The sequence below is a fragment of the Talpa occidentalis genome, unplaced genomic scaffold, assembly GCF_014898055.3.
Source record: "Talpa occidentalis isolate TD23 unplaced genomic scaffold, MPIMG_talOcc4v2.1 talOcc4.16, whole genome shotgun sequence".
NCBI classification, from domain to species: domain Eukaryota; kingdom Metazoa; phylum Chordata; class Mammalia; order Eulipotyphla; family Talpidae; genus Talpa; species Talpa occidentalis.
Window position 1 is genome coordinate 4,505,014 of NW_023601653.1, and position 22,133 is coordinate 4,527,146.

Here is a 22,133-nt window from a genome sequence, read left to right on the forward strand (position 1 = left end):
CGCCATGTGGGTATCTCCCTGGCCGGGGATCGAACTTGTGCTACAGTGGCTGCAGACAGCTTCATAGGTTGTGTTTAACCCCTTGCGCCACCAGGGAGGCCCTCAAATGAAATTTGCATTTCCCTTCTTGTTTGCTCCAGGACTTTTAGTTTTCTCATCTTTCATTTTGTCCTAATTTTCCTTAGAATAAAAACTAAGTGTCGTCTTAACTAATACTTTCTTTTCTAAGCAAATTCACTGTATTTTTCAGGTTATTATATCCGGGAAAAATCTAAGCAAGTCATAACACTGCTGATGGATGAACAGTTGCTGTATAAAGAGAGGGAAGTGGCGAGTCGGACTCGACGCCGGACCTCCTATTCTATGACGTTTCCCAAAAGATCACCCAGTACAGGAAACTCACCCACAGCATGCGCTTCTGCCCCCACCCCAGAAATTCCTGCTTCTGAGAAGAAGTATAAGCTTCGTAAGGTTGCAAGGCTCCGCAGTAAAAGTACGTAGAAGGAACACTGGCCTAAAATGCAGTAGGTACTGAGCATAGGGTTTTAGTACTAACGTGCTCAAACTGCTGGTACTGCGCTTCCAGCAGACGTAGCACTGTAGAGAACAAAATGAAGACTTATTCAGTAGAAAATTTATGACTTTTCTGAATGTGATTACCTGGGATTCAGTTGAAATGTTTTGGAGTTTAAAAGGCATCAAACTAGTGAGTACTCTACTAGGCGTCGTGATTCAGTTTGGAGATTTTAATAGAGTTTAATACCTCGCGGCCTGGGTATGTGTGCCTTTAGACTAGATTCTGGCAAATGAGGAAATCGACGTTTTCTAAAATGTGCTTCTAAATTCTGACAGTGCTCTAAATCTCTTCCACAACAGTGCCTGTGTGACATGACCCATTCCTAAAGCTTTACATCTGAACAACTGAGCTTTTCAAAAGGGGGGGACTTATTTATAATAGAAATCAGTAGGAGAAAGGAAATATTTTTTCTGCCATATTTGTTAAAACATCGAGAAATGACACTTTGCCCTTACTTCTCCAGTACAAAGCTTGCTGAAAAGCTGTGCATCAACACTGCATTAATCTTAAATTGTGTGTTAATGAAATGTGACTTCTCTAAACTTTGTGCCATAAGTAGTGAAGGTCATCGGTGTAACACACTTGCAGGTGTTTTCAGAGGTTTGCCTCCTAGCTTTATCACAAACATCTATTAAGCAAGATTCTACAGTACCGTAATCTCCCCATTCAGTTTTGCTTTCTGTGGTTTTAGTTAACCTGCGGTCAACCAGAGTCCGAAAATATGTACAACAAGGTATTTTGAGAGCAAGAAAGACCACGTTTACATAACTTTTATTACAGCATGTTGTTATAGTTGTTCCATTTTATTAGCTGCTACTGTTAATCTCTTCGTGGGCATTTTTAAAAATGAAACTTTACGTTAGGTATGCATAGGAAACAAATACATGTCAGGGATGGTGCTCTCTGCAGTTCTGTAAGGGGTAACTGCTGTATACACTATGAATAGATCATCCAAACATTATTTAAAAAATGTTAATAGTCATACCAACACAGACTCCTCCTGCTGTTAAAGTACTTGCCTGACTCAGGCAACCTCATTTTCAGAGGTTACTCAGTTTACACTTCTAAGGACGTGGAAAGATGAGAAAGCCATTGTAATTCTAATAGTAAACGCCACTCAGTGCTTCTAGAGGGACTGGAACCCTTTTCTGGTAGCTTTCCATACCTGTTGAACTACATTTCCAAAAGAGAGACCCATTCTGAAATTTTCTCACAGAAGCCTTAAATTCAAACTGACATGATAAAGGAATAACAGGGTAAAATAACGAATTATGACTCATCCAGAGTTTCCTCACCCCTTTTACTACTTCTCTGCTGTATTTCTTACAGTTCCTTTCTCCATTTTTTCCCTCTTCATTATAAATGTATGGTTAACATATTTATTATTTGAAGTCTGGCTATCTAGCAGAATTTGGAGCTATACCAGTGAATAAATCAAAATCTCTTTCATCTTGGAGCAAATATTCTAGTGACAGAGACAAATATATGAATCACACATAAACAAAGCAGATATAAAACATTATGTCAAATAATGACAAGTCCTATAAAGAGAAGGGGAGCAGAGTCAGGGGACAGAGAGTGATAGGGAGACTTTATTTTAGGAGGGGTAGTGCTGGAGGGCTTTTTGGAGGAAGGTGAATATTTAAGTAGAGACCTGAATGAAGTGGGGGAGCAATGTGTGTTTATCTGGGGTATCCCAGGCAGAGGTATAGCAGGTGCAAACGTTCTGAAACTGGAGTGAACTTGTCATGCTTAGCTGAAAGCAAGGAAAATGAGTTCTTAAATTGCTACAAGAGTAGCTCAACTCTGAGCCATTTTTATGATTCATACAAGGAAATCTAGTTTATTGCTTTATAGGCACTGCTTTTTAAAACAATCCAAAATGATATTCTCTAGCTTTGTAACATATCTTACTAGACTGAGCTCTGAATTACTTCTGACTACTTAAAAAAGTCTACTTTCAAATGAAGATTTACTACAATTTTTTAATACTACCAACATGTATTGAGCACCAGCTGACGATTTGCCAAACACTGTTCTAAGAAATGGGGTGTGTTTCTGCTCCCGTGGAGGTTATATCTAGCAATGAGCTTGCAAATCTGTTTCAAGAAATGATGTTAAAAAGAGTTTTGGTCACTGATCTTATCACTGAAGTGAATCTATAGTAAGAGAACTATTTAAAGTGAATGTAAATTTGTTAAAAATCTGTTACATTATTTCAAAACCTAGTTTTTCCGTTACCATTTATGCACATACATACTAGATATATAAAGGTGTGTGTTTGTATTCAAAACAGAGTAATTGGATTAGGCAGGCTTACTAATACTAAGCCTTTCCACGTAGCATTTAAATCTAAAGCTGTATTTGAAAGGAAGAGAGAGGAAACTGACAATTTGTGTGTGTGTGTAATATAGGAAAAGAAATTGGGTCATTCTTAGTGAGACAGAATTAGTAAATGAGAACTCGGAGATTGGTGGATCAGTTAGAAATTGGCACACCCATAAGTGATAATATTAGAGGCCACAAAAATAGTCATGGCTTAAACATTATAGGACTTCTCTCTTTTGAAATAATCCAGAATTAGGCATTCTTAGACTGGCATCACTCTTTATGATGTTGAGGACCCATGGCTCTTTCTGCCTTGTTGTTCCACCAAACTCACCAGCAGCATGTGATTCCATTTCATGATCCAAGCTAGCTGCTTGCACTTCAGCCATCACATCTGCATTCTAATCTGTAGCAAAGATGTTGAAAATATGAATGCACCTTCTTTTTAAGGACACTTATTGAAATTGCTAATAACATTTTGACTTACATATTGCTTACACTTAGTCACATGGAGTCTTCTAGCTGCAAGGGAGGCTGATAAATGTAGGCTTTCTACTGGGCAGCCATGTACCCAGATGAAAGTTAGAGCATCTACTATTAAGACAGATGGGGAGAATAAATATGGAGAACAACAAATAGTCCCTACCATAGTAGGAAGAAATGAAAATAAAAAATGAATTAATCATGGTAACACATGGTTATCTACTAAATGGAATAGAGAATACAAGTTTGAATATGTAGAAAATGTGGGCAGATAGTTGAGAGTACTCAGCACAGTTTATACAGGACATAATAATCAGTATTTGGAAATTGCAGTTTGTTACGACTAGCAACTAAGAACCATTGTAGGCCTTAGAGAACAGAAGGGATGTTTCGCTTAGTCACAGAACTTAGCTTTCTTATTACTGAAAACAGCTGTTGGGAGAAGATAATTCTTATTGCTTTGTGTAGAAATGAAGAGGATACGAATGGGAGGGAAGATTTGTAAGAGACAGTTGTTTCAACCAGGCATCTAGGACCTGCCTCCAGGGTTATTGAAATGAGGGAAAGGTAATGTTTCAAGATAGAATGTAAAGAGGGAATGGGGTGATATATTAGAGAAGAAAGAGAGAAATTGAAAATGACTCTTAACATTTGAATCAGAGAAATGGAGGCAGGTGATGATGGTATCTTACAGGTAAATTTCCATTGGAAGGAATTTGGAGAAGCCTCTAAATTATTTAGTTATAATGAAATGTAAAATTGAGTGCAGTGCTAGAAATCTGATTCCTAGCTAGGCTTGAGGATCTAGAGCAGAAACAGCTGTGCCAAGCTTCTTTGTGGTAAATTAGCGAGGGGAAAGAGGTAGTTTAGAGAAGGTGTTATACACACTTCACTACTTCTCTGCTTTTTTCTATTCCTGGATGTTTTCCCCAAGCTTTAATTCTAATAGATAGCTTGGGTGGGTTTTGGTTAGGTGATTTTGATGTTTGAGGGAAAAGAGGCGCTCAAGTATAATTGCTGCTTGATGGCACCACAGCAAACTATAAAAAGCACAGTTATAACCCAGCTCTCCTGAGTTACAAGCATGTAGTTAGGTTCTTTCCTTAGAGGTAGTGATGATGAAAACTACCACTTGGGCCACCAAAGCACCCCCTCCCTTGGTCATGTGGTCTTCCCAAAGAACCCTTTAGTAGATTTCCTTGCAATGGAACTTTCCCGTAGAGCAGCGTTGTTGTGGTCTGTGGTAACATCCTCTTTCGTGGAAGAATTTCCCATGAATCATACATGATTATTGTTGGACCAAAAGTTAACATTGCAAAGTAGTTGTCATGATTTTATGATGTTACTTCCTGCAGTATACCGTTTGCTTAACAGAGTTGATGTGGAGTCATACTTGGTTGCCTTATTACACACAGATTAGACAGCAGTGCTAATGGAGCAAATGGTGGTTGCTGCTAAAACATTTTCACTGATGAATGCCAAGCAGTTGTTTTTTTTAAATTTAAAAATAATTACACACAAAAAACTTTAATGACAACATATCCCTATGACTCCATACCAACCACTGTTAACATCTTAGAATATTTACTTCCAGTCTTCTTATTTTTCCTCTTTTGTTATTGTTTCAGAAAAATCTTTTAATAAAAGTAATACAGGCTCACTATCAAGAGTCAATCACTTCCTATTCCATTACTCAGAAATAATCATAGCTTATTTTAGATGAACATATACTGTAGGCATCTTTCCATAAATACATATAAAAAGATGAATAACTGAAGATACATTATTTTTATAAAAATGAAATTATATTAGGTTTTTTTTTTTAAGTAAACATTTCAGGTCAACTTCTTGCAATAAGATGTAATTAGGAGTGCCAAAAATACATTTATTGCACAAAAACACAAAAATTGGCAATGACATTATTTGAGACCCTTCTGACTTAACAAAAGGTTCAGGAAGTCTCCAAGGATCTGTCCTTCCAAATATTTTATTTTATTTTATTTTATTTTATAGAAGCATGTTTTATTTATTTATTTGTTTGTTTGTTTGTTTGGTTTATACATGCACTGGGTACAGTCAGAAGTGCGGGAGGGTGAGAGAATTCACCAGAGCCAGAGCGGGGAGCAGAGCAGGCAGAAGGACCGAAGTACACTGCTGAGGGGAGCAGCGGGTGGCAGGAGAGGTCTGCGCGCCATGTGGGACCCACTTTTGATGGCCGGGTAGCAGCCGGGAATCAAACCAGCGCCGCAGAGGCCGCGGGCAGCTTCGCAACCCAGCGCTCAACCGCTGCGCCACCGGGGAGGCCCCCAAATATTTTAATAAATAAAATAAAATAAATAGAAAAGAGCATAACATATGACTGGCATCATCACACAGTGTGCCTGGTGATGCTGCCAGTGACTGTAGGGGTGGAATTGCTTAAGAAAGTTGTCAGTAGTTAAGAAAATGGGATTGGGGCCTGCCTTGAGCCTTAGGAAGGAAAGCCTGGGATTACTATGTTGATCCCAGATATTTAAGGGGCACTGAAGTGGTCCTAGGCAGCTCTCTGTGCAACAGAAAGCGTATTCAATTCATTATATAGGTCCATTGGATTCCTAACAATTAAAATTAAGAAATGAATTGGAAAGAATATATTCAGTTCCCCCAAAGATTGTAGATATTGGAAAGGTCAAATACATGATGTGAAGCAGCAATGAATTTAAATATTTAAATAATGCAATTACGGTGCTTAGGAGGAAATTTATAGCATATGAATGCATATATTAGAAAAGAAAAAGCTCTGAAATCAGTCAGCTAAGTTTCCACCTTAGGAAACTAGAAAAAGAAGACCAAATGAAATCCAAAGTAAGCAGAAGTGCAGAAATAGTAAGAATTAGAGGCCAAATCAAGGGAATTGAAAATAGGAAAACAAGAAAACCAAAAGCTGGTTCTTTGAAAAGATCAATAAAATTGATAGGGCTTTAACAACTAACTGTGAAAAAAATGGGAGAGGCTACAACTTACTAATATCAGAAATGAAAGTGGAGACATCACTACAGGTCCAATGGACATTAAAGTGATAAGCATCTTACTATGAAAAATTCTCTGTGCCCACAATTTCTATAACCTGGATGAATGGACCAATTCCTTGAAAGACACAGTTTGCCAAAACTCACAAAAGAAATAATCTAGATAGACCTCTATTAAAGAAATTGAATCAATAATAAAAAACCTTTGAAAACAGAAAGCACCAGGCCCAGATTGGTTCACTGATGAATTTTAGCAAACATTTAAGGAAGAAATGATACCTATTCTCACTGCTTTGGCAGCTCTGACTTGGCACTATTTTGAAGCAGTGGAGACTTGTTTGAGCATCCATCCTGCTTGATTTTTAATTCTGAGCCAATTGTGTGACCTTAGACACATTACTTGAAACACTGTGTTGTAATTTTTTCTTCTGTAAAATGGAGATGATACAATCCCTATTACAGAGCTCTTGTAAGAAGTAAATGGGTTAATATAGGTACTGTGCAATAAACATGACTCTTATTTGCTCAGATATACTTAGTGATTTCATGATGCACCAATCTCTGACACTCATTTGTTTTCTCCACAAAGTTGTACTTTGTGAGCTATTTCTTATTTTATCCACTTTTCTGCAGCAGTGAGGAATGGGAGACCTCGGATCAGGCTGTGTACAATCTCCTTTAGAATACTTGGAATCTGCTCATCTTCTAAGTTGTACAAAATCCTGCTCGTTCTATCTAGTTGGGAAATGGATCCAGTTCCCACTGGGTGGGAGATACCCTTGAGCTTCAGGTCACCCACCTAATTCAGTGTGAAACTGTAGCTTTCACTTCCATTGAGGTGTCAGCTTCTTTATTTACTCACTTTATAATACCCATTTTTTTCTTTAGCTATTTGCATTTGTTTCAGTCATAACAGTGGAAGAAAGCATTGTCCACAGTTCCCTTTTTATCCAGATGTGGATGAGAAACTCAGAATCTTATCAACTTCTCAGTATCCTATTGACAAATAGTTGTATCTATTTCCATGTTAGATTGCTGTTGTAAATTTTTGGTGCCAGCCCCTGAGTATTTAAACCTGCATTAGTAGTGAGTGTTTCTTTCTTATCTCTTTTTTATTTAACACAGTTTGTTGGTTTTACTGTTTACCATTATTCTTAAGTGAGAACTACTGGCAGTATCTCAAATTTTGCACGTTGAAATAAAATGGTCTTAACTCCCTTTTTAAAATATCCTGAAACAAAAGTTTGTCTTTTCTCACTATTTCAAATTTAATTTTTCTTTTTTTTTAAGATTTATTTATTTATTTATTTATTTATTTATTTATATAAGCACTAGGTACAGTCAGAAGCACGGGAGGGTGAGAGAATTCACCAGAGCCAGAGCAGGGAGCAGAACAGGCAGAATGACGAAATACACTGCTGAAGGGAGCAGCGGGCACGGCGGGAGAAGTCTGCGTGCCATGTGGGACCCTTGTCTGGCGGCCGGGGAAGGAACCGGCACTGTAGAGGCTGCGGGCAGCTTTGCAGCCTAGTGCTCAACTGCTGCGCCACCCGGGAGGCCCTCAAATTTAATTTTTCAAATCTGTTTTAAAATCTTTGCTTTCTTGTTCTTTATCCTCTTTATGTTTTCATTTTTTAAAAAAAGTCTTTCCTCAGCCTCTCAGTACACCTCTGGGACGTTGCTCAGAGTTCATGGCGTCTGGAGGTGTCTGGTGATGTGCCAGTGCTTCCCGGACCCATGGCTCAAAGATCATTCTCTTGGCTGCCAGGGTGGGTGGAGGGGGGTGGGTGACTTTGGGGCTTTTCTTTGTCCTTTTCTGGAATTCCCAACAGCTGAAGAGAGCCCATTAGCCCAAGGTGACATTCCCTGAGAGAACCTATATCCTGTCTTGTGGATGTGGGTCTCCAGCTTCCAGGCAGGACAACTCAGTCCTGGAGCTCCCAGAGGAGTCCTCTGATGCAGCCACATCCCTGTTCGGTTTCTCCCTTGGCCCAGTCCTGCCTCCCTCTCTCTTCACGCCTGTTTCTGAGAGCAGCCCTTAGTGAGCATACCACACACAGGCTAGAATCTGTTTTCTGGAGGACACAATCTATGATGGTGTCTTTTCTTCTATATTTAAAATACAGGGCAGTCGTGATATGTGTGTAAATAAAGAATTATAAAGCAAATAGGGCAAAATGTAACAGTTGGTGAATTTGGAAGAAGAGCTTATGGGAATTCTTTGTACTATTATTGCAAGTTTTCTGTAAGTTTGAAATTACTATAAAATGAAAGTTTAAAAAAATAGAGGACAAATTTTTGAACAAAAATTTTCAATAATTTGAACAATTATTTGAAGATGCTTAAATATAACTACGCTCCCAAACAACAAAATATTAACAATTTCCAAACTCATGATTCTTCAAAAAACGAGATACAAACTTAATCATGATGAGACTTTTTATATCGTATCACTTCATTAACCCACTGAATATTTTCTATGATGAATACATTTGTTTATCTTTAAAAATTAATTTTGTTAAGCAAATGACTTAATTTACTTAAACCACACCTTGAATGACACTGTCACTATATATAACAGCAATGCTCTTTAGATGCGTGATAATAAGTGGATCAGTTTGGGAAGTTGTTCAATTTAAGGAGCATTTTAATTCCAAAATGTGTTCTTGCATTTTTAATGTCTGATGGTTTGAATGTCAGTTTGATATCTCATCTAAAAACTATCACGGGGTTCACCGGTTCTGCTTTGTGGGATTATCTGAGGGGTACAGGCTCAACGAGATCCACAGCTTCTCTCTAGATAGTTTCTACAAAGTCCCTCAGCCTTGGTATCTAAGCATTTATCTTCGAATGACTCAGTCGCATCATTTCCTGTAGCTTCTTCATTTTTTCCTTTGAGGTTTTCATTCACATACTAGTCCTTCCTTGTGACTTCACAGCCTCAATTGATAAATAGCTAATGATAACCAGAGGGACTTCATTTCCACTAAGGTGCTAACCCCTTGCACTTGCTGGTAAAGACCCAGAAATAAACATTGTGTAACCACGTAATTTAATTAAGCACACCTCACTTCTGGTGCAGTGCTGATACTAAAAAGTGTCTAAATGAATTTCCAGAGACTCACTATATTCTAACTGCCTTCCCTCTTGACCTGATAAGATTATTCAATGTAGGTTTCTAACATTGTACTTCTTCTAGGCAAAAATGAATCTCTTGCTAGGGAAGATATTTTTTTCACAATTCTCATTATTCTTCAGCTTTTCAAATTCCTGAAATTTTTGTTTATCTGCTTGTGTGATGTTAAAAAACTAAGTCCCCATGATTTTGAGGATATTTATTGCTGAATGTTCAAAGACTGAGCAGATAGTCCCTGGTTAAATCACATGAAAGTATACAGATGATCTAATTCTCAAACCATTAGTGTTTATTGGCATTAATTATAAAATCTCCAAGTCCCAAGTAAGCTCATTTTAATTCTTCATTTTCATGTGAAATTACAAGAAATGAACATAAATGCAAAGTTCTTGTTCTTCAGTGTCTTTGGAAAATATCATACTTACTCCTTTTGGCCATGTAGTTCCTTCTGCTTGGAATAATTTCTCCCTCCAAATGTATAGGGATCCTTGCCATCCTTCAAAGCCCTGTTCAGATTTTAATTCCTATTTGAACTCTTCATGATTACTGTAATGCACCCTGATTTTTGTTTTTTGTTTTCCTTAGAGTTCTATTCCTAAAGTTAGTGATTTTTTTTTTTTTTTTTTTTTTTTTGCGTAGAAGAACTGGCATATAGGCCACAGGTATGGGGTTTGAGCGGATTCACCAGAGACAGAGTAGGGGGCAGAACAGGTGGATCTACTGAAATACACTGCTGAGGGGAGCAGCAGGCAAGACAGGAGAGGTCTGCTGTGCCATGTGGGTCAACTCCCTGGCTGGGGATGGAACTTAGGCCACGGTGGTGACAGCATGATAGTGCTGAGACTTAACCCCTAGGCCACCAATGAAGCCCTAAAGTTAGTGAATTTAAGGACGTTTGGCAAGTAATTATTCTCTGATTGTTTCCTTTAAGGCTGTCTGTTAGACTTATCTCCCTAGCTTAGCTGTAAATGTTTTGAACCCATTTTCTTGCATAAGTACAATGCAAGAAAATGATTTTGGAAAATCACATTCACTTTGTAAATTCACATTGTGAATCCTTAGACATAACTTTAAGTTGAGATGAAATTTGATCATGAATAGCTGCATAGGTGTCATTTAAAATATTGACGTTAAAGAAAACAAAACTGTTAGACAAGTCTTTTAATAAGTATATGTAGAAGAATAAAAAAAAATTTATGATTTATGCTTATATGATTCATTTGAAAAAAATGCATGGGTCTTCTTTAAATGTTGGAAATGTTATATCCTTCATTCTCCTTGAAGTCATATTTCTATTCCATATTGCTTCCAGAACTTTACCCTGAGTATTTTTTATGCTTGAAAGTCTTCTCTACATCAAATGCATATATAAATTGAAATTCTTTTTCTAATTTTTCTGTGACCAGAGGCTTTAAGTAGCAAAGTATTCCCTCTAGATTGACTTATTGTTGCAATTTCTTAGTACACAATTGATCAACACCATATAAATGTGTGATAAATGTTTACAAATGCATATGAAGCATAAGGAATACAGTTTTATTAGAAATACATGCTTTTTTTGTGATACATGGAACTGCTCATTTGCCCACATGTGAATATTACTTATCGCTAGAAATAATCAGCTTTTAGCATAAGTTCTGTTTCTGTTTTACATTTTCTAGATGTAAATGCTCAGAAGACTTGTTCACATAAAATTGTAGGTGGGAGTAGAAGGTGCTACTATTATAGCAATGTCAGTCAATTCTATGAATTCCTTCCAAGTAATATGCCAAAAATTATATAGTGATTTATTATAAAAATGGTTTTCATCTCCTGTCAACTGTTAACTTGATTAGGTCTTTCTTTAATGTTGTTGAAAGCAAAAGATTGGAAACACCCAACTTAGAAAAAGATTTGTTAAACAGTCATTAGTAGTAATTTGCTTTCTCAATTTCTGGGAATAATACCAAAAAACCTTTACTGAAATTTATCAGATTGCTTTTAAAAGTTATACCTGTTATACTCCAATTTAACCTAACATACTCAAAAAGTGTGGGAAAAATAAAAACATTAATTAAAGTACACTTGTCAAAACAATAATTTTTTGAGAAAATGATTTTATTGAATCCTATATTTTTAATTTATTTTCATCAACTCTTCAGAACTACACATTTGGTTCTTTCGACTTTTGGAAAATATTTACCACATATAACCTACTTGGCAAAACTGACCCTCATAGTCAAGAGAACCATCCAAATCAGATTCAAACTTGTGTGTGTGTAAAAGAACTGGGGTGTAGGCTAGAGGTACGCGGGGTGAGAGGGATTGTCAGAGACAGACTGGGGAGCAGAACAGGTGGATCTACTAAAATACACTGGTGAGGGGAGCAGCAGGAGAGGTCTGCTGCGCCATGTGAGTCAGCTGCCTGGCTGGGGATGGAACTCGGGCCATAGTGTTGACAGGGAAGGCTGAGACTTAACTCCTAGGCCACCAGAGAAGACTAGATTTAAACTTTCTTTAAAAAAAAAAAAAAGATGCTTTCCTTTATTCAAATAAACATGTAAACAGACATCACTCTGATTGTAGTCACAGTCCAGAATGCTTTGTCAAGCTAGAGAGCTGAGACAGAGTCTGGTCATGAGCTTGTTGCATTGATGAAATAAGATGCTCCTCAGTGCTTGCTTTGCTTCCTCACAGGGGACTCTTCCTCAGGAATTCTTTGACAAGTTAGGGGATCAAAAGCACATGACATTAGGGCCTCCCCGGTGGCACAGCGGTTGAGCGCTGGGTTGCGAAGCTGCCTGCAGCTTCTGCAGCACCGGTTCGATCCCCAGCTGCTCCCTGGCCACAGGAGGAGGGTCCCGCATGGTGCGCAGACCTTTCCTGCCACCCGCTGCTCTGCCTGCTCTGCTCCCTGCTCTGGCTCTGGTGAATTCTCTGACCCTCCCACTCTTCTGACTGTACCCAGTGCTTGTATAAATAAATGAATAAATAAATAAGATTTAAAAAAAAAAAAAAGCACATGACATTAAATGAAACTTGTCAATGGTCCTGCTCCTCCATGCTACATACTGCATGCCAAACATCCCTGTGTGAATGAAAATACCCCGTTCCTTCTGCCAGGCCTTTCCATGAGCAGAGATGGGGGTATGATAGGAGAAGTTTCAAAGCTGTACTTTGGGTTTTCCATGCCTTGATTAAAGGAGACTTCCCATTCCAATCTTCTGCTATGGTTTGCTTCCTTCGCTGTTCTTGTGTTTGCACCAGAAGGGATTCTTAAGCATGCATCCTATTAAGATGGGTAAAGAAATGTCTTTCTTCTTATAAAATAGGAGAAAATTATGAAAGGGAAGGGGCAAGAACTAGCCTGATGCTTCTACACAGTCACATTCTCCTGTGTGTAGCTAAGACATGGAACCTTGTCGTAAGCTTGTGCGATCAGCTTTTTGAAAGTAAATATGTAGAAGCTGTGGATCAAGACAATGATTCCTTAAAACTATCTAAACCCGACTAGCCCATGGAAAGTCTTTAAAATACCTGTCTTGTGTGCCTGTACCCATTTGAAAATGGTTTTCTTTATTCCTTATTACCCAATAATATACTAACATATAATTGGCACTAGTACTTCCTATTTCTAGTATTAATACAGGATGGAAAGTGCATTGAGACTATTAAAACACTAAATTCAGTACAATTATAAGCAGAAATAGCTTGTGTTTATGGATATATTTTTATGTTTAAATTTTTTAAATTTTATTTAAAGGTTTTTTTCTCTAACCAAATAATCTGCATTTCTGATTTTGCTTACAACTCATGAGATTCACACTGCACTAGTAAGATTATTTTAAATATAAATTAGAGTAACTATAACTGTAATTTTGCTTTGCTAAAATTTTAAGTTGCACATTTTCAATCTATTTTCTTTTTAAGTTGAGAAACCAGTTTTTTGTTTTTTGTTTTTAAGATTTATTTATTTATTTATTTATACAAGCACTGGGTACAGTCAGAAGCATGGGAGGGTGAGAGAATTCACCAGAGCCAGAGCGGAGAGCAGAGCAGGTAGAAGGACCGAAGCACACTGCTGAGGGGAGCAGCAGGCGGCAGGAGAGGTCTGCGCGCCATGTGGGACCCTCCTCCAGTGGCCCGGGAGCAGCTGTGGATCGAACCGGTGCTGCAGAGGCTGCGGGCAGCTTCGCAACCCAGCGCTCAACCGCTGCGCCACTGGAGAGGCCCTCAATCTATTTTCTATACTGTGTTTTACCTTATTTTTAAAAGATGTTTCAGTTATAAAGCTGTAAGATACAATGGTTCCTTTCATAATTTTCTCCCACTTTATAAGAAGAAAGACATTTCTTTACCCATCTTAATAGGATGCATGCTTAAGAATCCCTTCTGGTGAACTTGCCAATTAGTATAAGGGGATGTATTTAAATAATTAATATTCATAGGTAACTATTGGCACACAATGTGTATTCTGTAGAAAAAATGACTCTTCCAAAATGATTAACTTAAAAAAATGTGAACTAATGTAAAAACATCATTATTTTTTGCCAAAGTAAAAATCTTAATGTTATGTTGTTGACAGAAAATGCTTCCAAGGCAGGATTGAAACACGAGCAGTGCCAAGACACTCAGTTGCCTAGTGGAGCTGTGTTGTCCCAGGAAACACTACCGCTCAGGATTAATGCTTGGAAATCAACAGAGGTAAGTCCCTGGATAGTTTCCTGTTGCTCCCTAACAAATCACCACAAGCTCAGCCTTAAACTAGCACAGGTGTACTGCCTTACAGTTCTCAGGTTAAAGACCTCATGGAGCTAAAAAAAAAAACAAGGGGTCTCCACAGCTGGAGGCCCTCATGGGAGGTGGGAGGCACCTTCTTGCCTTTTCCAGCTTCTTGTGATTTAGGAGAAACTGTATGTATCTGCTCTTTTTTGGTATCTTTTGTCATACAAAGTTTTAAATAAGAATAAGGTTAAGCCATCAGTTTCCCTTATAGTTTGTGCCTTTAGAAAATCTTAAGAATCTTATCCTTGTATAATAAAGATCTGTGATGTTTTTATTTCAAATGTTCAACTCTGTCCTCCATGAAGCAGGTGGGGCAAGATGGTGGCAGAGTAAAGCAGGTGGGGCAAAGTGGCTGGACCCATCTCCTTCCTTACTCCCAGCTAGATTGCAGCCGCACAAAGCCAGAAGCACCTGAAAGAGAAGCAGACTATTGCAGCACATGTTAGTAGTAACATCTGGAGGAGGGGGACCCCAACAGGCAGCAGAAAGGCCCAACAAGTAGACAGGTGGGGTGAGCCCCGATGGCATAGCGAGCCGGTGAGCAGCAGAGCGTCACTGGCAAGGCCAAAACTCCGAGCCTCATGGTGGGGTCCCGAGGCAGACCTTGGCAGACACCAGTGCTTCCCATCTGTAATTTGTCTTTTCTCTGTTTTCTCACTGAGCAAAAGTTTTAAATTTTGCTAAAATGTGGTTTATCAGTTTTTGTAGTGGTGTCATATCTACCAACCCATTGGCTAACCCAAGTCATGTACGTTTTCCTCTAAAAGTTTTCATAGTTTTGTGTTTGACATTTAGGTCTAGAGTCTATTTTGAATTAATTTTTCTATTAAGGTGTGAAGTGTTACTCGGGGCTCTTTCAAAAATTTGTATTTCCTTTTTTTCCTTGCCTACAGTTTCCCAATAGCTTCACTAGCGTTTGTTGAAAAGACTGAACTTTGCTGCAATATGCTGCCCTGCGGCCCTTCCTCGTCCTCTTCTTTGTCCTCTTAGGAGTCTTTCAGTGGAAGCGATTCATCCCTAATTCTGAGGAAACATCTCTGGTTTTCTTCAAATTTTCCTTTTGTGTATTTTTATTTTTCGATTTCTTCAGTCTTTTTACCTGGATATTAGCAGTACCCTTTCTTTTTTTCCCTATAGTTTCTATTTCTTTGGGTTTTTTCCCTTCTAGATGTCCTCTGTCCGATGTTCCAATTTAATCATTTGTTCTCAGCTGTGCCCATTCCTCTAGCCCATCTGTTTTCTATATTTCAACTGTTCTGTTTTTGTATTTAATACTTCTTTTTATTCTTTTTATTGTGTTTGTTCTTGTTTGATATTGCTTATATGTTTCCTTATTTCTTTTATTATGTTTATTAAGCTTTGAAAATGTTTTGGTCCTTTTTTTTCTGTATCTGCACTTCTGATGAAATCTATAACCCAGTTTTTTATTTTTATTTTGAATGTTTCGTTCCTCAAATGATATCCCAGGAGTATGGCTACTGTGTCTGGGATTGCTGAAGCCAGAGGTTATTCTCAGTCAAGCCTTTCAACTTAAGTGTGGGAGAGAGGGAGAGCCCATCCCTCCTCCACCCTCCCCCCAAAATACCAGAGTTCATCATTGCTCACTCTAATGATCAACGCCCCAAGTTAGGTCTTACCCTTAGCACCCTTAGAAGAGGTAGATTTGGGGAGAGACACTCTTTAAATTGTAACACACTTGTCCTGGGGATTGGAAAAAGGGTGGAGAAGCTTCTTCCCAAGCCTCGTCTCCCCATGGATTGCTCTGGTCTCCTTCCCACTCAGGCCTTCTGCCCTGACCCAGCACTAGGTCCGGTGTGTGCTCTGGCAGGTTCCAGGCGACAGTCCCTTTATAGTATCTCCAGGGAGGGAGCCACCAGAACCTGAACCAGAACCAGAACTTGCTCTATCCTTCAGCGTCCCCTGACCTTCTCAGACATACACACACTGCTCATCCCAGGAGAACACAGAGCTTTAATTCTGGTATCTGTCGCTCTTCAAATAGTACTTACTCTCTACTCCCTTGAAAACTGTTTCTGCTTAATTTTTACTAGATCTATTAGGGGGTACTTAATCCCTCATTTTCTGTGTCTTTCAACTGCTTATAATATTTTTTGGCTCATTCTATTTTCATGCTGCATTTTAAGCAATCAATCAGAACCATCTTCCAGTTCATTTTTTCTCCTTTCATCTGTGCTCACTCTAAAATTTTTTCCTTTCCATTGAGTGTTTAATTTCAGGAGTTATAATTTTCATTTCCAGGACTCTCATTGCGTTGCTTATTTATGCCCATTTGTATTTATTTCATCTCTGCCTGTTTTTGTTTCTTGCTTTATTATTCCTTTAAATTAACGTTAAATTGATGTTATCATTTCCAATATCTTCTGGAGGCCTGTAAACATGCTCAGTTTTAAATATGTTTTAGATTTCTTAGTTTCACTCTGTCAGCAGTAAATTCAGTTTTCTTTCTGTTTTGGAATATTGGTTTATCAGCTCCTCTTGAGAGACCCACGGTTTTTGTTTTTGTTTTTAATCTTTCTCTCTCTCTGCTCCCTCATTCCTGCCAGATTTTCATGTGCCTCCTCCTGCCGCCCAGGACTACAAATCCACTTTTAGGGTTTCCTCTGGCAGCTGGGGGCGCCTTCCTTTTGCTTAGAGCAGAGATATTGGACCCCCGGGCCCTGCTTGCTGCTTAGGTTTTGGTTCATGTTCTCTCTCCTCCCTGGGCACAATGCTGTTAGGGGCATTAAGCCCGGGCTGTGATTGATGACAGGTTACTTTGGCTTCCTTCGTAAGGAGGACATCCCAGAGCCGGAGCCCCGCTTCAAGCAGGGAACCCTCACCAGCTCCTCCTCTGGGGTGGAGGTGGGGGTGACCTGCAGTCAGTACTTACCCGCCAGCGGTTGAGCTCCTGGTTTTCTCTGCCTTTTTGGGGCATCCAAACCCCAAATGTCTAGGCTTTAACCTCCTTACCCTATGTGCTTTCGTGCAGCCTCTCATCCAGGGAAGGGTTCTTGTTTTTGAACGTGACTGTGTCTTGTTCATTTTCACCTGTTTTCTCTCTCTCTGCTGTGTATTTAGAGGAAGGGAAATATTGCCAGTCTGACCTTATAGAACCACCTTCACTGGGAATCTGTGGCACTCCAGATGTGATCTTACCCAGTCATTTGTTTTTCGATTTGGTGCGTATTTCTCCTCCTAGAAGGAAATGCTCCTTGAGAGTAGAGACCTTTTGGGTCTTACCCGTTACCGACTCTTCAGTTGCCAATTTTTATCAATGAAGAAATGATGAGTAGCAGGCATTCACCATTAACTTCCTTCTCTTCATTTCCTGGTCAAGAAGCTTGTTTGGGTCCTGCTCATTGCTCTGTTGAGTGCCCTGCAGGGTTCCTAGGAAGGAGGTTGGAATTACCCCTTGACCTTCTGTTCCCAACCCCTTTTCCAACCCAAGTAGGTATTGGATTTACCTGATTTTCTAGCAGCTCAGAAAAGTACATAAAATTTCCCTGTTCCTTAATTACATAATAACTCACTGATTGAAAATATGTAGATCATTTTATAAGATATGACATTAAGTCAAAATGATTTTTAAATTTGAGATCAGTTTCTTCGCTGCTGGTGACTTGAAAGGGAAAAAAATAGACTTGAATAATCTTATATGACTTGGAGCCTGACAAAGACATAAAATGCCACCTAGGGTTTTTTTTGGTATCAGTCTTCAAATTCTCATTGCTATTTTTTTTTATTTTATACTTTAGAAGAACTGTGATTGATTTACATCAGTCCACATTTTATATCAGTGAGCCAAAAATGGTGCTCTTTTCTCAGAAGAAGTTTAGAGCTATATTTTTCTTTGTCAGAGCATTACTGTATCCCAACACTATTCCATCATGCCATTGACAAGCGTCTCCTCTTGTTACTGTCAGGAACATTTGATGCAATCCAAGGCAACTTCTTCAGCAATCTGCTTTTGTAGCAGAAGGCAAACCCCACAGAGTCGAAGAGTAAATCTAATTGTTGTTGCCAAATGTACCACATCTACATTAAAATTCTCATGTTCTTAACATGGAATGAGAAAGATGATATTGTGGCTTGCTTAGGCAGAATGAGGGGTGCTTTAAAATACCTTTTAAAATTTTTAAATAGAAACTTCTGTAATTGTTCTCTTTCTACAAATGAAAGAATTGTCTGAAAGCAGTAAATAAAATTCTTCATAGAATAGGGCTTTCAAAAGGAGAAGACTGCTCGCCTGTGATGAAAATTCAGAAAAGCCTTTAAATTTATGACACTTAGCAAGGATATGTTTTCTCTCTGCACCCTGTCCAGAATTTTTATTATTAAATTTGCTAATTAATAAGGCTATTTGTAGCTTTTTGTCACCTCAAAAGACCTCCTTCTTTTTCCTGTTTGAGGAGATTCAACAATGAAGTCATGATTTTTTTTCCATCACAGTTGTTGCCATAGCAACAGATAGGGGTGCTATGAATTGGCTCACACAAATTAAAGCTGACCAAAACCTTCAGTCTAGTTCAGAGTTGCTAAATTGCTAGTGATGGAAGATAAATGTTTATTTCCTACTGGCTCAGTTTGTCATTTTGCTAGATGAGAAGTAGATCATTTTTATCCTTGGGTTTATTATTGGCATATCATTTATTATATTTGCAAAAATTTGAGCTCATCAAAGTTGTTAGAGAAATGGAAATTATACTTACTCTAATTATGTTAATTCATCATCCCTCTTTTCGGCATCATTGCTTTATGCTTTAAAGTCCTTTTTTTATTTTCAAGATTGCACTTTCATCCTTTTTAAATTAGAAAATATTTATTGAAAAAGGTTTAACAATATGAAAGGGTAGAGAGGGAAAAGCAAAGCTTCCTTACTTCTCTATTGTCTTTCAGTTCCTTTTCTCAGAGGCAAAATTACTAACAGGTTTTTATGAGATTTTGGGGGGGAAATTTTCTGTGCCCATACATCTCTTTTCTCTAAATGTTTAATGTTTACTAGTCTACAACATGCTTTGAACAATGCATTACATCTTGGACATCTTTCTATTTAATTCTTGCAATCATTCAACATACCTTGTTCAAAAAGATACATATATATATTTTACTAAACTGCACATCTTGGACATATTTCTTTATCAGTACCTGCAGTGGTGCTGTGTTCTTGGCTTGCAGATGAATCTTAATTTATCTAATCGCTCCCTACTGGTAATCATTTAGGGATTTTTCGTGTTTTTGTCTATTAAAAGCAAGGTTGCAACAATGACCCTTGTACATGTATTTTTATGATGCTGGTCCCAGAAGTGGAATTGCTGAAAGGTTGTATTTATTTTTAGTTTTGAAAAGTACTGCCAAATTGTCCTCCCCAAAGCTGCTCCAGTTTAAATCCATCAAAAAAGCATGTCCCCGTCAGCCTCCAGTCCCCTCATCTTTGCAAACCTGAGCATTATCAGGTTTTTACATTGTTTTCAGTCCAGAGAGAGAATTTCAATTTTTTATTGTAAGTATATGTAAGATTATACCACTTTCCCTGTGTTTATTGGACATTTGTGTTTTTTAAACATTATTAATTCTTATTGTTTTGTTCATCTTTCTGTTTGGATTATCATCTTTTTCTTATTTTCCATGAGCTATTCAATAAATAATTAGCCATTTTACCTGGTTCTGTATTTACTCATGTTAGCTTTTCATTTGATTTTTCACTTTATGGGTTTGATTATTTTACTTTATATGTATTTTGCATTTGTAAAAGAGAAGCGAGCCACTCCTGTCTTTCTTCTTTACTCTCACACTGCAGCCACAGCCCAGTTCTGACCCCAGGGCGGTGGCACCTGTGTCTCTGACCACTGTAAATCAGGTTTCCCCTGAGTCCCTTATTGGGTTCCATCGTTTATTGGAACAGCTCAGAAAACTCAGGGAACCATTTGTATTTACTGGCTTATGACACTGTAAAAGGTATGACAGACAGATGAAGAATTACATAGGATAAGGTCCCAGAGTCCCCAGTGCTTTCCCCATGGAGCTGCGACTCCTGGCCCGCAGCTGTGCTCACCAACCCAGAAACTCTTTGAAGCCCCTGCTTTTGGGATTTCATGGAGACTGGCTTCCGTCAGTCTCCAGCCTTCTCCCCTGCCTGGAGGATGGGGTAGGGCTGCATGTTCTGAACATACACATTTTAAGTCTTCTTAGAAAGACCTTCCCTACTTGAAGACTTTATAAAATGTCAGTCTGGCTTTTGTTTCAACAGACTATGTTTTTTTTTTTTTTTTAAAGAAATATTGATTGATGCGTGTGTGTGTGTGTGTGTGTGTGTGCAGAAAAACGGGGGTATAGGCCAGAGGTGCTGGGGTGGGGGTGAGAGAATTCACCAGAGACAGAGTGGGGAGCAGAACAGGCAGACTGACTGAAATACACTGCTGAGGGGAGCAGCAGGGAGACAGGAGAGGTCTGCTGTGCCATATGTGGGTTTTAACTCCTGGCTGGGAATTGAACTCAGGCTGTAGTGGTGATAGCCACTAGGCCACCCCTAGGCCACCAGGGAGGCCCCAACAGACTATGTTTTAAATAAGTTTTAGGTTGACAGCAAAATTGACTGAAAGTTACAGAGATTTCCCCATACACCCACTGCATCACCCCCACCCCCATGACTGTCTTTACTGCAACATCCTACATCAGAGTGGTAATTTATTATAATGAATGAACCTACATTAACACTTTATTAACACCCAAAGACCATAGTTTGCATTAGGGTTCATTCTTCATGTTGTATATTCTATGGGTTTTGATAAATGTATAATGATATGTATCTGTCATTATAATATCATAGAGAAAAGCATCATCGTACTAAAAATTCTCTGTGCTTCATCTGTCATGACCCCTCCCCGACAACCCCTAGGAAGACCTGATCCTGCTGTTGTCTCCATAGTTTTTGCTTTTTCCAAAAGGTTACGTAGTTGGAATCATAGTACACAGGCTCTTTAGGCTGGCTTCTTACACTTAGTAACTTACACTTACGCTTCTTACACTTACACAACTCTTTTCATGACTTGACAGCTTGTTTCTTTTTACCACTGAATACCATGCCAGTGTCTGGATATACAACAGCCAACAGATTTACTAATCCATTCACCTACTGAAGGACATCTTGATTGCTTCCAGCACTTGGAAACTATAACTAAAGCTGCTATAAGCAACTGTGTGTAGGTGTTTATATGGACATACATTTCAACATCTTTCAGTGAATACCAAAGAGTGCAATTGCCATGTCTTGTGGTGAGAGGAGATTTAGTTTCATGAGAAACTATTTAGCTTTGTATGTTTTAATTTTTAAGTGTATATTTAAATTTTATCTCTCAAGAATTTGTTTTAATGTATGGAGAGTATTAGAGAGCCACCTTATAATTTTATTTTTACAAATGATAATTAGTTGTCTCCATCTCATTTGTTGATCTGAATTGTGGTTTCTGTCACATAATAAAGTCCCATTTATGTTTGAGTCCATTTTTGGATTTTTATTTATACTATGGGACATCTAAAGATAAACCAAACATTTCAAAAAGAAAGGTGTCCCATAGGGGACAGAGAGGAGAAATAGAAACTGGATTTCTTTGCTTAAACCACATATCCAGGATAAAGAACACTTAGAAGTCAACAGTTAAAAACTGATCAGGCCAATTAGAATATGGGCAAAGACAAGAAGTCACTTCAGGAAATTCAGATGGCAAATAAGCACATGAAATGATGTTCAGTATCACTAGGAATATATAAATTAAACAAAACAATGAACTGTCAAAGTGGTTAAAATAAAAAATAGCGGCAGCACCAAATGCTGATAAGC

General features: G+C 38.4%; 1 protein-coding gene across 3 annotated transcripts in view; it reads left to right on the forward strand.

The window, feature by feature from the left end:
• Positions 1–22,133, forward strand: part of ENTHD1 (ENTH domain containing 1) — an 80,620-nt gene that overhangs the window by 16,001 nt on the left and 42,486 nt on the right. For all 3 annotated transcript variants that reach the window (XM_037515212.2, XM_037515211.1, XM_054696025.1), the window contains exons 3-4: positions 251–493; positions 14,097–14,215. In XM_037515212.2, the coding sequence (XP_037371109.1) occupies positions 251–493; positions 14,097–14,215 (362 nt within the window). The remainder of the gene's footprint in view (positions 1–250; positions 494–14,096; positions 14,216–22,133) is intronic.